We start from the raw sequence: 12,789 nt of genomic DNA on the forward strand, positions 1-12,789 counted from the left end.
AAATACGAGGATATTTGGATTTTTTTTTTTTTACATTAAATTAATGGTGTTTAAGTTTCTGAATGACCTCAAAACACCTCTGTGGAGTAACAAAAAAAAAATCTAATAATACATTGCACATCAAGCTGTAAATGTGTAATTCGAGAAGAGAATGAACTAAGCAAACCTTGAGACAACATTTCTGTGACATTTTAAAGAGCCATTTGAATTGTAAAAATCTATTTAAAAAATCACTATATTATCCTGTTAGACCTGAAAAAAATAAACATTTTCATATTTGACTGAAGATACAAATAAGCACATGCCACCAAAGAACAATTTAGCAGAAGGAAACATCTTTTATTATCACCTTTTAGAATATATTTACTGTGGTGAGTATTGGTATAGACATTCATTTTGTTAAAACACAAGGCAACTGATATTTTACTTTGTAAAACCTCAGGCCAGAAGTGAGGTCATTCTCTAGAGCCAGTCTGTGGTAAAAGGGACCTATTTTTGCAATGGAGCTGCCACTTGCAATTGAATGCCTCTTATATGCACATGTGTATGGCATAAAAGCATAAAAATTCCCAGACTGTAATGTTACATTCTGGGCCTCCAAAGCAGGTCAAAACAACCAACAGTACCATTTCACAGCAGTATTTAACTGCTCACACTAAATCCTGAATCATGTGTCATTCATATCATGTCCTTGTGTGGTCTCCTTTGTCTTCTCCTGCTGCAAATGTGGACTAAATGTCTTGGCATCATACACCCACACAGTATCAATGCCTTCTCCAGTGATACGTTCAGGGACCCATGTAGGAAACGGGAAGCGACAGGCCACCACCTTTGCCGAGCTTGGCAACTCTTTTGCCAGCTTCACCTCGAGCTGGTTCATCTATAGATAAAGACAGTCACAGTTAGTCAGCTGTGTTTGTGAGATTTAAATTATTTGAAGTGTATAGTAAATGAATATACACATATAAATAAATGTTATTATTCAAAAGGTTAATAATACAGTGGAGCTATTCAGTTCAAAGAGCTTCAACTTCATTTTTATATATTGGTGAGTGACCACTGTTGGTGCATAGGAGAACTCACCATTTGAGGAACTCCAAAAATGACAACGTTGGAATACTGAGCAAAGCTCACCTGAAATGAGAGGGGAAGGGGAGAAATTATACAATGAAAAGAAATTAAAATAGAACATCTCTTGTGTATAAACAAATCTACAAACGTGGGATTAAAAGGTGAGTTTTATGTGGTTTAATGTGACTCAGAGAAAACGTAAATAGCACTGCACATGCCACATGTACTGAGACACAGAAGCCGTGTCATACGTTTATATAAAGACATGTTTGCAGCTCTTACGTTCTGTTAGATACCCTATTCAGAAATATGTTCAAAATGACATGAAAAATAGGTCTAGAACGTGTATGTGGTTACTAACTTTCCAGAGGTCCGAGATATGAAAGGAGGTGGAGCAGTGGACCCCCTCTCTCCAGGATTTGTAGCGAGAATACCACACGAGCCAGGGATTTAGCTCAAAGCCAGAGGCCTGAAAACCACACTTGGCTGCTGCTATCACCTGGAGGAGTCAGGTCAATGTCAAAATACATTTTTTTCTTTTATTATAAAATCTTTGGCTTGATATTGTAGTTACTGACAGTTTCTGCAGATCGTTCTGTCCTAACTATTTTATGAACAGCATCACAGAGTTTTACTGAAGTACAGTACACTGAGTACAACCACCCACACTTACAATCCTCCCATCTCCACTGCCTATGTCCACCAGAGTCCCTGATCTGGCACGCAGCGCCGTCAGCACGTTCTCCACCTGTGCTGTGGTCGCGGGAACAAACGGGAGGCAGATTTTCCTTAAGGCAGGTGCCACGAACGGAGCGGCCACTACGTACAGGGCAGCGATGGTCCCACCTACTAAGCCTGTGGCGATGAGACCGACACTATTCCTGCTCCGGCTTCCTCCTGAATTATTCCGTACCTGCTGGGATGAGTCGACCAAGATCTCCTGTTGGGACATAACTCTGTTTTTATGTATGTATATAGTAAAAGAGTTACATGTTAAGTCAGCAACTTGCACCAGCTTATAATAAACCTTAAAGGAAGGACACTCTAAACATAAACTAGTGAAGACACCCCCTGTGCAACACGATTAGACGCCCGGCTGGATAACGAGGCACGATTAAAGGTGGTTCCGCTCTTACTCCTGTCTCACGGCAATTAATGTAATGTAGTAATTATTCATTAAAAATAATATGTTGATTCAGAGAAAAATGTGTGACAGTAGAGTTTTTACATTAATGTACCCCAAGTTAAATATTTTTATACAACTGAAAATATAACTGTTGTAATGTGGGTTTTAACCCACATTACAGAATATATATATGGAAGCACAACACAAATAGAAATGGAAAAAATGAATACCAAAACAAATTAAAACATTTATTCAACTGAATATATAGATACAGAACTGTACACATCAGAAAACAAATCAAGAAATGGCTAAACGTTATTTAAATGATGTTGTTAAGCTCTTTTTAGAGCTTAACAATATTGGGTGGATTTATCCAATTAAATCCACCTACATCAAGTCATTAGATAGTGAACTGTGGAATGTGTAATCTGGCCCTTCCATTTCATGGTGGATCTGATGGTGCTGCATGAAGTACTGGCTCTTTGTTGGGGCGTCATCCATTAAATTCTCTTCTTCATCTTCATCCTCCTCTGCTCGATACTTCTCAGCACCTTCTTGAGAATAGCTGTGCTTCATTATAACGATATTCCTTCCTGGGTTGGCATGATGGGGAATGTGTGGTGATTGTTGCCCCATTGTTGGCCCAGGAGTTGCACCGTCATTAACAGTGGCATCCCTCATGCTCAGATTGCTTCGGCTGCCGTGGACGCTCTCCTGCTGAGACCCACAGTGATGATCACGAATGCATTTGCTCGAGGAGCGACGCAGTTTTTGGAACTTCTCGAAGTCCTTTGCCATATTGCCAGATGGGGTTCCACGTAGAGTACAGAGCTCATAGTGGGGAGGCTCAAATTCAGGGTGGAGGAGTGCAGGATCAAAGTCATCTCTGGACGGAAAATAGCAACAAATTCGCAGTCAACGTTTTTTTAAAACATACAGGTATCAGTGTTTTAATAAATACAAGTTGAACTTTCAGCACCTGAAGTTAGTTTAAAATTAGTTACCGGTATTTTTTAATTGTTAGCTGTTTCTGATCGGAGGAATATTTAAAGAGAATTATCAGACTCTAGCTTTTGTTTATTGTTAGCATGGGTTAATAATTGGTTAGTAACAGAACATCTCACCTGCGGAGAACATGTTTCTTCCGAGGCTGCTTGATCTGGATGATGACAGAGATGATGAGTAAAATGAGCACCAAGCCACAGGTAACTCCAATGATGGTGAGGTTAGTGTTATCCAGTGTGTGCAGGATACTAGCTTTTCTCTTCTCTAATTAAGGAAACACAGAAAAGGAAAAACAGTTACTTGTTTTTCAGCCAAAGACTTTTGTTATAAAAGCTCAATCTTTCTCAAAAGCACCTTTGCAGTGATTTTCATCCCAGGGGTAAACACAGTTCTGGATGCCATTGCAGACCAGTGTTTGGTTGATACACATGTTGCTGTGGCAAAAGAAAGTGTCGTCGTCACAGGGTGCTGTAAAATATAAGGAACATAGGCACTTATTTGACAAACTCATCCAGAAACAAGAACATTATATAATTCCTGGATATGTATTTTGCTGCATGGTTCCCAGTGTTAACAAGAAATATAAAGTCCACTGGCTTTAGCCTAATTCAAACATGAAAGATCTTATGTATGATGTGAAGCGTTAAAGCTAAAAAAGAAGAAATGCCAGGATGTCACTCACGTTCGTGGAAGGTGGTGAAGAGAATCTTGAATTTGCTCTTCCTGCTTCCCTCATCTGCCCAGAGTCTCACCACCCCCACGGATGACACCAGCATGACGTCATTGGCCACAGTGGAGCAGAATTTATTTTTCAGGTGTTCAACCGAGCTGCTGCCGTCATAGATGGCCACAAAGTTGCGCTTGCACTCATTGGAGTTGTGCATCTCATACTCCAAAAAACGCATGTAGATCTGCAGTCATTAAAACGTTTCTTTGTTAAGGTTACATACTGTACTTGACCTATACTTTTGAGACGCAGGAGTATAAATTAATCTTTAACAACAATTATATCTGTCGGGGTTTAGCCACAGTAGACGGCAGAAAGGACCCAAAAGCAGTACTAGGGAGTTTATTTACAAGGTGCAAAATGACCATATTTACTGGGTTGCAAGAACAGCACACTACTAACATGGTCACTGAACACCACCCAAAACACATAGTATGAGTCTTATTACAGGCAGAACTTTACCATAGCTTTTGGTGGAGCCCTGACGTACCATCTGCAGTCCACAGCCTCAGTCTGCTGCACCTGAAAGTCCCTGGCTATCTGTAAAGACTCAATGATGCCTTCAGGACCGCTCAACTCAAAGTCACAAGCTGAGTGCAAGAAACATTTTCGTTTTAAAACTGAATGTTAAGATTTTGAGAAATCACATATATTTGAGGTAAGAAAAAAAGGTTTCATACTAACATGGAAGAGCCGACAGTGCACCAAGATCTTTGAAGTCGGGATCTAAACACATGAAAAAAGGGCAAAGAAGAAGCAGATGACACTGTCAGTCCTGTGGGGGAAATTCACTTGTTATAGGTGGGAAACCAGAAAAACCCTGTACCATAGGACGCAAAGAGAAATAACACATAGAGTAAGTGCATTTGTGTGTGTTTGTCCCCATATGCCCTTCAAAACACAAAGACAAGACAAATAAACACACACACACATACACACAAGGGATACACTTTTCCTTGCAACAAGAAAAGATATTATGCTCTAAACCCTTGTGCAGCTGATTAATTTATTTGCTAGGTGGATTATAAATCCTGACAAAGCAGCTTAAGTTTAGGACAGATTAGTTCCCATCAGGGATGACAGCCTAGAAATCTTTTCTTTTTCAAAGCTGAAAGAATTAAATTCATCTTACATCCAGAGTAAATGGACCGGGGTGGACCAGGGAGGCAGCTACAGAAGAATTTATATGCGTATACCGTTGAGACATTTTGAGTTTACATATTTTAAAAAAATATATCCAATATCATAATTTAAAGCTTTGTGTGGCTTCTTTGCGAAATTAGCTTGCATAAGATTTTTCTTTGTAAATTTTTTTCCATTTTTCCTATTTTTGGCAGCTGCTCATCTTTCCTCCTTAATGAAAGACACACATTTTGTTGTTTTGAATTTATTTTGTTTTGGCGCAAACCCGTAAAAATCTCAGGACTCACCTTGTGTGAAGTTATAATGTGCAGAGAAACCAATGGCCTCCAGTTCACCATCAGCCACAAACTTGATGTACAGATACCGGCCACTGGAGCGGACATATGCAGGACTTTCCTGCCCACAGTAGCGACCAATGATAGGTGAGAAACCAAAGGGCCCATCGCGGACTTCGATGTGGTCAAATTTACACTCCCAGGATGGCTCAATGGAATACTTCTCCTCAAAGAACAAGTCAATGCACTGTCGGGGGGAGGCTACAAGCGGAGGAGGGTGTGTGAAGGGGTGAGGTGAACAAAGGCAGGGGTATACACAAGGCTTGAAAAGTGATTTAAAGACTAAGGAGAATGAGAGCCGATCTGGACCAACAATATCAATCCTGTTTTAACGTCTGAATAACAAAAACTACATTTTACCGAGGCTGATTTACAACAATGTTGAACTGAAGAAGGTCAATCTTCATCTCACCTTCTATAATGTAGACACACTCTCTCTCAGGAGGGTATTTCTCAGGGTAGTTAGGTGAAGTGAAGTACCCTCCATCAGGTTCCTTCACCCATGCCCCACACTGGTCTGCTGGGGTCACGCCTGAGTTGTTCTTCACTGAGAATGACAGGACCACAGGAAGAGACAAAAAGAACAGTCAGCCTCGCATTCACATGAATTATCATTAAGCTGTACTGTGGTGTCAATACCTTGAGTTTTCTTTTTTACAGCTGTGGTGGCTGTCAGCTGAGTCGAGACAAGGCTTGAGGTAAACACTACAACACAGGAAAGAAACACGCTTAAACTAATGATACATTTTCAACAGGTAAACCTCTGATGTCCTGACTGTGTGGTTGGTCGACCTACAACTCTGTCCAGATAATATGCTTGCAAATGAAAGCTGAGGTGAGGAAAAAGTTCATTTTTAGTGGCTTATTTTGTTTTTAAAATGTTGGTTCAAAAGCTTTAAATTTGCTTGTTGCTATACTATACCAAACACTACACTAAACATATACATCTATTGGCAACGCTACTCCCCTCATTAACATTGAAAAATAATAAAAACATTGATAATTATATTCAACAACAACTAAATAGTAAGAATAAGAATAATAAGGTAGAACTCACCAACAGACAGCAAAAGTTTCAGCATCATTACCGTTTTCTGAGGCTGAGCAGCTTCATCTGCCTGTGAAATCAGGGGATTAAACAGACCTCAGTCTCTGCTCCACCTTCAAGCTGCTGCATTAATCCTCCTGGACACAAATGCACACACGTACACAGACCCTTCATCCCTAATAACAATTATTGCAAGTTAATGCTTAATCCTAACTTTAATTATATATAATTATATACATAACATGTTTGTTAATTGTTTTTATATAAATACAATAACGTTTAATAATAATAATATCAATGTTTGGCACATTTTACCCTAAATAAACTACTTTCTTATGTATCCAGGAGGGGGCAGCAAATTCTTATAATCATCCCTCCATCCATTTTCATCGGTTACCGGGTCGCAGGGGCAGCAGTCTCTTTGACCGCCACCCAAATCACACTGCACCGTACGAACCCCCCTGAACCTGTGGGGGGTGAGTCCACTGAAAGGTACCAACCGCCCTAACCGGGATTCGAACTTGCCCAGGAGGTGAACCCTGGGGTTCCACACCAATGACAGAGATATTGCCTCTGGGCCAAAGCCTTTTTTTTCATTAATTTTGTTTTAGTTGTAAACAAAACAACAACTACTACCATGCAGGGGGATTCATATAAATACTCTTTATATTTGATTAAATTACCAGTTTACTATTCGTTTTTTTGCCTTTGCTTAGTTGGAGGGACGTCACAATAACATTCCTGCATTTTTAAACATTATTCTTTTAGATTAAAGACCTGAGATTAAATCTCCAGATTAGAGTTGCAGAAGTAATCTGCAGCAGGTTTTCACATAATCTTCCGACCAAAAGAAATAGACACACATGAATGTCACATTACATTTGACTTAATAAACGATACAATACAAAATCATACGTATTTCAACATACATACAGATTTTCTTTTTTCTTTTATTTTAGTAAAATAATATACTTTAAAATACTTTGTAAATATAATCAATAAAAATACTCTCAATCAAATCACAGCACATGGTTCTTGCCCAGGGATGGGAGCAGCAGCGAGGGAGGGAGAAGGAGAAAGGAGGGGTGTTCTTGGTTTTACGTTGCTAAGTGCAAAAGTTCTGGCATATAGAAAGACAAATAATCAGCATTGCCATGCAGCAGCAGCAGCAGCAGCAGCAGCAGCAGCAGCAGCAGCAGTGCAGTGGGACCAAAGGAATTCCACAGGAACCCACACAGACCCCTGTGAAATCCAGTGTCCTGCTGTGTGGATGTGAAGGAGAAAGGACAGGACACTCTCCTGACTCAGGACTCGTGATAAATGAAATGCCTTTGTATTAGGATATTGCTGCTGTGTAATCATTTGGATGCACCTGGAATACTGTTCCTGGGAGATTCTACTTTGAAAAGCTTGGCAGAAATACAAGGTAACTATCAAACACTGTTTTCTTTTTTCATGTCAGTAAAATATGAATAAATAGAAAACAATAACATTAATTAAACAAATAAAGCAGTTTTACAAATTAATGTACAGAATAATGCAGTCTTTAGTGTAAACTGTTGTCTAAGCAGAACGTACAGTTATCAGCACTACAACTATCTTACCTAAGAGAAGTTGTATCTTTAAAAATTTGCTCAGACTGAACTGGAGACCAAAACCACCACAATCACATGAGACAGTATAGATGTAATATTTTATATTCTCTATACAACACGCCATGCTTTCGTCGCCTTCATTCAACAGGTGCTAAGTGACGATAACAATGTTGTGTCAACCCTCACGACCAGACAAACTGAGGAGTCTAACCCACACCAGACCATGGAACTACTTTCTCTTCTAAACAATGACAAGTCTCATTATAATAATTCACACTTAGATTTTCAGCACTCAAAATGTGTAAAATTTTAATTAAGTAATATTGTATATATAATATTATATATATATATATTAATATTGTAATAGTACCTACTTTAATAACCATCAATTAACTTCAGCTGTCGAACAGATGACAGATGTCAAACTTTAATTTTAAAAATCATTTCATGAACTTGTTAGTATATACAGTACTGAAAAGGATTGACTGAATTCATCTGTTGTTGTGGAAACCCAAAGGTACTCACATTAACATGTATTTTCTTTTTTCCTGCAGTCAGAGAACCATCTGATCCAGTCAGATATTTCCTCCCACTATGAAGACCCTTCTTCCTGTCTCAGGCTGTGTTAGAACAGTGGGGTTGTTCCTGTGTTTTAGCCAGACCGTCCTGGCCATGGTCATCACTAACTCCACAGGACTTGAGTCCATCCTGGACAACTACAGGGACAAGGATGAGGAGTGGTGGAGGGTGAGGTCTAGGGGAAAGAGGGCGATCAGTGAGGGAGACATGCACCTGATTTTGGACCTGCACAACAAGCTGCGCGGTCAGGTCCACCCCCCTGCCTCCAATATGGAGTACATGGTAACCTGTACATAAAAACATAACAAAAAATGATTATTAATTATTATTTTTTAAATATTCATATCTTTAATAAACCTCACATATCCCCTGGTGTGCCTCAAACCTCAGATAATTTGTTAACTCCTGAACATTTTCCCCATCCTTCTCCTCTGTTTTCTCTAGATATGGGATTATGAATTAGAAAGAAGTGCAGAGCACTGGGCTCATACTTGCCGGTGGGAACATGGACCGAGCCACATGTTGACCCAGATAGGTCAAAACCTTGGAGCTCACTACGGCAGGTGTGTATCCATTAGACTGTGTTCAAATCACAAGCCATTCTGTGTAATTCTTTAGTGACTTACAGTATGATTTCAAATAGACCATGTATGTATGTATACAGGGAACATTTTAAATGTATATAAAATGTATTTAAAATATAGAAATATGAAATTTTAAAATAATATATTGGCATAAAGCTAGTTATCAAAGTGTGTGACATTTTAGGGACCGTCCTCCTACCTACCATGTCCAAGCCTGGTATGATGAGGTGAGATACTACAGCTATCCCTACTCCCAGGAGTGTAATCCACACTGCCCGTTCAGGTGTTCAGGACCTGTATGCACTCATTACACCCAGGTAACCTTGGTCATTCATTGTTATTTGAATTTAAAGCTAGGGTAAGAAAAAACAAAATGTTAATCTCTGGTTAGCGCTGGTGGAGTAAAAAAACTGATGTTGGACGTCAATATTTTTATCGTTGTTTTTACAGAAAAGTCAGAGAGAAACTTTTGTTCAATTTTGGACTTTAAAATCTTCATATACTTATAATGAACATTTGGGGGTGCAGTTGCTATACCCCTCTATATAAACTATAACAGTGTCATATAAATGCTCAGCATCTGACTGTGGCTTCTGAAGGTTCTTTATTTTGTGTGTTCCACTTGTAGTTGGTTTGGGCAACCAGTAATCGCATTGGGTGTGCCATCAATGTGTGTTACAACATGAACGTGTGGGGAATGATCTGGGCAAAAGCTGTCTATCTGGTGTGCAACTACTCTCCACCGTAGGTTTCTTCTAAATTTAAATATTTACAATAGATTGTTTCACTAAATTTAAATATTTACAATAGATTGTTTAACTTTTTATTTGTGTCTTCTTTGTTTTGCAGTTTTGATTTTTTTTTTTATCCTTTTCCTTCTGCAAATTTGGTATAATTACCAGTTTCTGAATGATTTTTCCAGGGGCAACTGGTGGGGTCATGCCCCTTATAAATACGGAGCTCCCTGCTCTGCCTGTCCTGCCAGCTACGGTGGAGGCTGCAGAGACAACCTGTGCTACAAAGGTGAGTTACAGTTTTATTTTATATCATTAACATATAATCAGCCATAGTTATTCTTAAAAAGAATAAATTATCTGTGGTTTAAAAATGCTCAAAGGTTTTTATTCAGCATGTTTTTACCACACTTCCAGATGGAGGCGTGGACAGGCGAACAGCTCCTGAGCTCGAGGAGTCCAACTACATTGAACCTGATCCTGAACCAGTGAGTGAAGATCCTGAACCCAGGGCTCAGTCCCCAGATCCCCCATCCACTTACAGCCAAGAGACAAACCCAGTGGTCAGCACAGAGCAGATGAGTAAGGAAGACTTTCTTTGACAACAAATTTCTCAAAGAAAAAGTCAACTTCATCAAGACGGACCAGGTTTATTAAAATAATCCTCTTTTATTCCAGGTCAACAGGTCGAGTGTGAGACCAAGCTGAGAGACCATTGTAAGGGAACAACCTGTAACAGGTACATGATGTATTATATGTACGCAATATACTAGTAGTACAACGGATGGTACCTCATGTGACAACACTTGGATAGGAAATAAACCTTTTGACTTTGATTGATTTGTTCCGTTCATAGATACGAGTGTCCACCTGGCTGCCTCCACAGATCTGGTAAAGTGGTTGGAACTGGATTTTATGACATGGTGAATGACAAGGAACAGATATCATGTGTATATTGCAACTGGATTTTATGACATGGTGAATGACATGGAACAGATATCGTGTGTATATTGGTGCAGTGTGAGATAATGCACAGCAAATATTTGCATACTGCACAATTAGAGTTTATACTCTATATGTTGCAGATGCAGTTCAAAAATAAATGTTCTTTCTTCTTTCTTGCAGCAATCTAGTGTGTGTGGAGCTGCCTTACACTCTGGTGTCATTGACAATGATGGAGGATGGCTTGATGTCACCAGACTGGGCAGAAAACAACAATTCACTAAGTCCTATAAAAATGGTATTCAGTCACTCGGGTATGTATCTGTCTCAGTATTTCTCTATTTTTTTTTTTAAATGTTGATCAAGCTTCTCTACCTTTTTATTTATTTATTAGATGCTAATTTCCTTGTTTCCTTATATGTTAATGGTTGTCGTTATTTTCACAGAAAAAACAGAAGTGCAAATTCCTTCAAAGTAGAGAAAGTACCAGGTGAGGTGCATTCAGTTACTTCTTGATGTCAGCACGGATGTGTGATGGGTTCTATTAACAGAAAGTACATAAAGTATTCTATTTTCTATTCTATATCCTATTCTATATTAACAGTTTGCTGTTTGATTTTCCTCTGTCAGTCAAAGCAGTGAGATGTGATACCAGCGTGGCTCTTTTCTGCCCCTTCAAGAAACCAGTACGACACTGTCCCAGGTGAAGCCCTTTCTGATATTCACTTCAGTACTACTTCAGCTGTACTACATGTACTGTGGTACTGTAGCTCTTGCACAAAATTGCAAAGAAATATTTCTAGTCCGTTCTACTGGTACCAATCTGTGGCCCTAATGATTATGGAACCTTTGATATTACCTGTTGTTCCTCAGGTTGTACTGTCCCAGGAACTGTTTACAGGAGAGAGGGACACGAGTCATTGGGACCAAGTATTACTCAGATGTAAGTTCCCTGTCTTATTCCATTGGCTTTATTTAAGGCAATGGATGTATATATATATATATATATAAACTTTTTAAAAGTCTCCCTGCAATTTCTGAGTATTAAATCTAAATTTAAAAAAGGGTATTTTTTCAGAAATCAAGCATCTGCAGAGCGGCAATTCATGCTGGAGTGATCCAGAGTGATTCAGGAGGTTACCTCGATGTCATGCCCGTGGACAAACGGCAGCAGTACAACGGCAGCGCCCAGAACGGAATCACATCAGAGAGGTAAATATACAGTATATATTTACCTCAATGTACCAATGTACATTTTTCAAACTGTTTTATTCGAAGGTTTGAAGAAAAACATGCAAAAATGATAAGAAAATATAAAGAAAAATCTGTTTCATCATTAATTTATCATTACTTTTTACTTTTTAAAACTTGTGCTAACAGCATGGATGTAAGCTGCAAAAAAACAACAAAAAAACAACCTCAAATATTTTTGCCATCTTTAAATCTTCTTTAAATACGGTTATTGTTTGTATATACAAAAAAAAAAACAATGAATAAAACATTCATATCATAAACTGTGGTCTGCTACAGATCTAAAGTTTCATCGTTTATTCACCATCACCTTCCTCTCCCCTACCACGTTACTCCCACAGCTTACTGAACCCAACAGGAGGAAAGGCCTTCAGAGTGTTCACAGTCATCTGAAAAACTACACTCCTGAAGGCAGCACCATCAAACATACAAACCCAACCTGCGTAGGACATCCTGTAATTACAATGAGACTCACAGTAAATACACCAACCTGTCAACCTCTGACTCTGAAACGGTCATTTTTATGGTTTAAATTTTAGTTTTGGCCTTAGTCAAGGGACCAACACAGTGAAAATCATCTTTATTTATGACACCAGCCACACACACCAATGTAAAACATGACACCATGACATGGTGTAACTTTGTTTTA

The 12,789-nt window shown here is 38.9% G+C and overlaps 3 protein-coding genes across 3 annotated transcripts; 1 reads left to right on the forward strand and 2 right to left on the reverse strand.

The window, feature by feature from the left end:
- Positions 1 to 315: 315 nt before the first annotated feature.
- atpsckmt (fATP synthase c subunit lysine N-methyltransferase) lies at positions 316 to 2,168 on the reverse strand. The gene is made up of 4 exons (XM_008334846.3): positions 1,745 to 2,168; positions 1,433 to 1,570; positions 1,084 to 1,134; positions 316 to 880 (listed from the first exon to the last, which is right to left on the reverse strand). The coding sequence occupies exons 1-4, from the start codon at positions 2,021 to 2,023 to the stop codon at positions 668 to 670; spliced, it is 681 nt and encodes a 226-aa protein (XP_008333068.1). The 5' UTR covers positions 2,024 to 2,168; the 3' UTR covers positions 316 to 667.
- Positions 2,169 to 2,577: 409 nt separating this feature from the next.
- On the reverse strand, positions 2,578 to 6,492 carry LOC103396674 (neuropilin and tolloid-like protein 1). Its single transcript, XM_008334855.2, has 10 exons — positions 6,465 to 6,492; positions 6,047 to 6,112; positions 5,820 to 5,954; positions 5,360 to 5,608; positions 4,614 to 4,655; positions 4,392 to 4,519; positions 3,885 to 4,113; positions 3,557 to 3,670; positions 3,322 to 3,466; positions 2,578 to 3,083 (listed from the first exon to the last, which is right to left on the reverse strand). The coding sequence occupies exons 1-10, from the start codon at positions 6,490 to 6,492 to the stop codon at positions 2,585 to 2,587; spliced, it is 1,635 nt and encodes a 544-aa protein (XP_008333077.1). The 3' UTR covers positions 2,578 to 2,584.
- A 2,149-nt stretch (positions 6,493 to 8,641) lies between these two features.
- Positions 8,642 to 12,571, forward strand: crispld1b (cysteine-rich secretory protein LCCL domain containing 1b). The gene is made up of 14 exons (XM_008334854.3): positions 8,642 to 8,911; positions 9,074 to 9,192; positions 9,398 to 9,530; positions 9,842 to 9,957; positions 10,136 to 10,236; positions 10,365 to 10,529; positions 10,626 to 10,686; positions 10,804 to 10,870; positions 11,073 to 11,203; positions 11,336 to 11,379; positions 11,520 to 11,592; positions 11,763 to 11,832; positions 11,968 to 12,101; positions 12,482 to 12,571. Exons 1-14 carry the CDS (start codon positions 8,645 to 8,647, stop codon positions 12,531 to 12,533), a joined length of 1,533 nt encoding a protein of 510 aa, XP_008333076.1. The 5' UTR covers positions 8,642 to 8,644; the 3' UTR covers positions 12,534 to 12,571.
- Positions 12,572 to 12,789: the final 218 nt, after the last annotated feature.

Source organism: Cynoglossus semilaevis, chromosome 20 (genome assembly GCF_000523025.1).
Source record: "Cynoglossus semilaevis isolate Cse_v1.0 chromosome 20, Cse_v1.0, whole genome shotgun sequence".
NCBI lineage: Eukaryota > Metazoa > Chordata > Actinopteri > Pleuronectiformes > Cynoglossidae > Cynoglossus > Cynoglossus semilaevis.